This window comes from Lactuca sativa, chromosome 4 (genome assembly GCF_002870075.4).
Source record: "Lactuca sativa cultivar Salinas chromosome 4, Lsat_Salinas_v11, whole genome shotgun sequence".
Classification (NCBI taxonomy): domain Eukaryota; kingdom Viridiplantae; phylum Streptophyta; class Magnoliopsida; order Asterales; family Asteraceae; genus Lactuca; species Lactuca sativa.
Genome location: NC_056626.2, coordinates 49,628,206 through 49,632,760, shown reverse-complemented (window position 1 = coordinate 49,632,760; position 4,555 = coordinate 49,628,206). Strand labels below are relative to the sequence as shown.

General features: G+C 42.8%; 1 protein-coding gene across 1 annotated transcript; it reads left to right on the top strand.

The window, feature by feature from the left end:
- Positions 1-1,724: 1,724 nt before the first annotated feature.
- LOC128133421 (uncharacterized) lies at positions 1,725-3,964 on the top strand. Its single transcript, XM_052770853.1, has 4 exons — positions 1,725-2,137; positions 2,270-2,522; positions 2,646-2,864; positions 3,959-3,964. The coding sequence occupies exons 1-4, from the start codon at positions 1,725-1,727 to the stop codon at positions 3,962-3,964; spliced, it is 891 nt and encodes a 296-aa protein (XP_052626813.1).
- The last annotated feature ends 591 nt before the right edge of the window (positions 3,965-4,555 follow it).

Genomic DNA, 4,555 nt, shown 5'->3' with positions numbered 1-4,555 from the left:
ATGACCCGAGGATCGGACACACCTCTAGTACCACCTTTGGAAGACCCGGAATCCGCACTAAAGAGAAGCAAGGGAAAAGCCGTAGGAGAAACCGCAACTTCAAAGAACTCACCACTCAAGAACTTGAAATTCGTTTTCAGCCAGAAGAAAGGCAGCAAATCAGGAGCATCCAGTGCCTCGTTAACAATTGAAGAACCAATTCACGAAGATATCGAGTACGAGACCGAGGAATAAGAAGAGCATATTTCCGAGCACGAAACCGATTCCGAAGAAGAGTTAGCTATCACTATGGCTAACATCGATGAAGTCCCCATGGGGGAGTGGAAGAAAAGGATGCGTGATGACACCGGGCCGGGACTTGTGCAACCCGCAATTCCCGCAACCGCTACGTTTGAGCTAAAGGGCCATATTCTCGCTCAACTCAAGGAGATCCCTTTTTACGGGAGAGATCATGAAGACGCCTATAAGCACTTGGATGAAGTAAATGATGTAGCAGATTACTTCAATGTACCCAATGTGCCTCGCGAGATCCAGCTTCTTTGCATGCTTCCTGTCACATTTAAGGGAGCTGCGAAAGATTGGTTGAAGTCACTCCCTCCCGGATCGGTCACCACATGGGCCAAGATGAAAGAAGAGTTCATTGACCATTTCTGCCCACCTTCCAAGATAGCCAAGCTAAAGAAAGCCATTGCCAACTTCGAGCAACAACCCGATGAATCTCTTTATGAAGCTTGGGAAAGGTACAAGAGCCTACTTAGAAATTGCCCACACCATGATCTTAATAGCCAACAAGAGGTCTCCATCTTTTATGATGGAGTTAATGTCACCACAAGGCAACTACTCGATTCACAAGGCCCGCTCACCCGAAAGTCACCTCCGGAAATAAAGGAATTAATTGAAGAATTCTATAAGCATTCTAGAGAATACCACAATCCGAGGAATGAAGTGAGTCGTGGAGCAGTAAACTCGGTGAACGATGGCATGGCGGCGGTAATAGCTAAACTCGATAGCCTAGACCGAAGAATGACGAAAATGGATCAAACGATCCATGCTATTAGGGTAGGATGCGAAAATTGTGGCGGCCCCCATCTTACCAAGGATTGTGATCGAGACGAGAATGGAAATAAAAAGGCTCAAGTATTCTATTCCAGTGGCATAGATACGATGAAGACTGGAGGAAACCGAAGAAGGAATGGCTCCCATACGAAGAATATAAAAAGGCTAAGGAGGAGAAATACAAACAGAGGGAGAGGGGATTCTATCAAAAGGAAGAGCCGGTGACGGAAAAGAAGGCAAATTTAGAAGATATACTCACAAGGTTCATAACCGCGTCCGAGAAAAGACATAATGATCACGATGTAGCAATGCAAGAAACCAGAAACATGTTGAGGAATCAGCAGCCTTCCATTCTCAACATTGAGAAACAGCTGGGACAGCTTGCACATCAAGTGAATGAAAGAAGACCGGGTCAACTTCCGAGCAACACCGAGCCCAATCCAAGAATGGAGGACGTGAGCGTAATAACCTCCAGCAGTGAAGAAAAACTTACAGAAGCACTAAGGATCTCCAAGAAGAAGGAAGAAAAGGTAGAAGAATCGGAGCCAGCCAAACCCGACCCGACTCGCCGAGTCACTCCTATGGACTCGACGAGTCCATGCGAAATTGAGAAACCTATCAGTTCTTCGAAACCTTATAAGCCTCCACTGCCAAACCCAACCAAAGCCATGCCTGCAGAAAAAGTTGAAGCATACAGAACCTTCATGAATCATGTTAACACTTTACAAGTTAATGTGCCATTTGTGGAAACAATACTTCAAACGCCTAAATACTTCAACTTGCTTAAGGGCCTTTTTGCTGCTAGGAAGGATTTGGCTGAAGTTACAGAAGTCTTGATGAGTGAACTGCCTAAAAAGAAGGGTGATCCAGGAAATATTGTGCTTCCGTGCCAATTTGGTAATAAAGTCTTCACACGAGCATTAGCTGACTCAGGGGCAAGCATCAATATGATGCCTTTGTCATTCTATAAGAAGTTGAATCTACCAGAACCAAAACCGGTGAATATGAAGATCCATTTGGCGGACAAGACAACAATCCATCCAAAAGGCGTTTGTGAAGATCTCCTTATAAAAGTTGACAAGTTTTTTTTCCCAGTAGACTTCGTGGTTGTTGATATGGAAGCAGACCCCGAAATTCCAATTATTTTGGGGAGATCTTTCTTGAACACCGCGTGTGCTTTAATTGATATAAGTGAGTCTACATTGACATTGAGAGTGGGTGATGAGGCTGTGACGTTTAAAGCTATTCTAGAAATCAAGCAAGAAGAGGAAAAGATTGATGAAGTCTCAATGATCCAATTGGATGATGAGATATTAGAACAAGAGCTTGCACGTTTGATGAAAGAAGACCCAAGCAAGTTTGTGATACACTCTGAAGAAGAAGGAGATGTTAACATGGACTTGGATGAATTAGAAAAGCTACTGGAAGGAGCCCACTCAGAAAAAACCCAAGATTTTATGGAATTCGTACCGACTCGCCAAGTCACTTTAATGGACTCGACGAGTCCAGTCGATTTGGGCAAACACTTGGCCGACTTAGATCTGCTTGTTACTAGTCCTTCACATACCTTGGATTTCAATAATATACAGGATTCTTTAGAAGAACAAACAGCAGAAAGAGGAAAGGAAAGGAGAGTCCAATACGCCGATGTAGCATGTCTTCATACGGTTCATCTTGAAGATGGGTTAAGCACTGGAACGAACGAAGAGATAAAGGAAAGGAGGGAGGAAGTTGATCACCTATTCACCACTAAACCTAGAGCACGGACCATTATGAAATATGAAGTTATTAAATTTAAAGAGAAGGAGGTTCAAGAGTTGGTGAAAAAGAAGGGGGTAAAGAAGAAAAAGAGAAAAAGGGAAGCCCAAGCAGCTGAAGATGAGGCAATGAAAAGAAAAAGGGATGCATTAAAAAGGGCTTACAAGAAAAAGATCCATGCTTACAAGACCAAGTACAAATCACAAAAAGTTAGGCGTGCGTTCCCGATGCTCGAAGATGACAAAACGTAGATGGGAAGGAGTCTAGCTAATGACTCCTCAAAAAGAAGCGCTTGGCGGGAGGCAACCCGTTATATAGAGAGTTTGCTTTCTTTTACGTTTTAGTTTTCTTTTTATTTAATTATTTTCCCTTCGTTTTTTTTAAATTCTTAATCTTCCAAATCATCGGGCATGTCTGCTTGAGAGTGTGCATAAGCTAAGTGTGGGGTGAAATGATTTACAATACATAACAAAATTTTGAAAATTATGCATTTTTTTTAATCGACTCGCCGAGTCTGACCACGACTCGACGAGTCCACATGGATTTCAGAAAAGAATTGACTTCGCGACCAGACTCGCCGAGTCTGACCACGACTCGACGAGTCGGTATTATTTACAGAAAAAAAAATTTGAAATTACTTTAACATTGGATAAGTAGGGTTTTAACCCTAAGAATCAGTTTTCACAAACCACACTCGTCGGGTGCCGCTATTTTCATTCTCTCTCAAGCATTCATCATTCTTCTTCAAGTTCTTTCAAATTTCTCAAGCCCAATCCAAAAAGGTAACAAATTTCTTCCTATTTTCTGTTAAGAGCATGATTATAAGGCCATCCATGGTAGTAATTGCATGAAAAACCCGTTTTTTGAGAAGTATTAAATTTCTAGGGTTTTGATTTTTCATGAATTAAGTTGTTTTGAATGTCTATTTTGGCCTTAATACATCAATACTAAGTGTTGAGACAAAACCCTTGAAAAAATTTACAGGTTTTATGGTCCAATTTGTAGTGACCCGTCGAACGACTCGTGCAGGTTGCGCGACTCGCCGAGTCGGGCCTGGACTCGACGAGTCCAGTCGAGTAACAGACAGCAGACATTTTTTTAATTATATTCTGTGTTTTCTGGGTTTTGTGTATTTATTTTGCAGAAATAATGTTCAGAAGGGGACAAACTTCAAGTGGCAACCAAGGGGAGTTTCCATGGCTAAACTTCCCGCAAATTGAGTCCGCCTCAACAATGAGGAAATGGAAGAAAAAGCTATCTGATATTAAGAAGAAGGAGGTTTATGTGCCAAACAGGATTGATTGGGAGTGGCTACAAAGTGTTCGATATGAGGAGGAATTAGCTCCTTACCTTTTAAAGGAGTTCCAACATGAAGGTGAAACAATGATCTGCGACAGGTGGAGCCGGGTCTTCCGTATACAAGAGCCGGTCTATTTAGAGCTTTGTTTGGAGTTTTTCTCCACGGTGTCTTTCACCGGGGGAGTGGATGTCTTTCACCCAACAAGCTTCAGTTTTTGCCTCGGGCGAGAATTTCGTCAATGCTCGGTGGTGGATCTTGCCTGCCGACTAGGGATCTACGATCAGCCCTTGGTTTCAACAAACATCTTTCGGGCCTTTTTAGCACAAGCACATATGGCATTTCCCGATGGAGTTACAAGCACGGGCTGGTGGAATACCATTGGAAATAAAGTTTACATCCCAAAGTCTGCACAGGAGGGGAGCATCCGATCCCCAACTCACC

Excerpts from the sequence above, each read along its gene's own strand:
- LOC128133421 (XM_052770853.1), top strand. The coding sequence starts at position 1,725 with ATGCCTGCAGAAAAAGTTGAAGCATACAGAACCTTCATGAATCATGTT. Across the intron at positions 2,138-2,269 it reads CTCCTTATAAAAGTTGACAA|AGTGGGTGATGAGGCTGTGA; the intron begins GTTTTTTTTCCC and ends ATTGACATTGAG. Across the intron at positions 2,523-2,645 it reads CCCAAGATTTTATGGAATTC|GATTCTTTAGAAGAACAAAC; the intron begins GTACCGACTCGC and ends AATAATATACAG.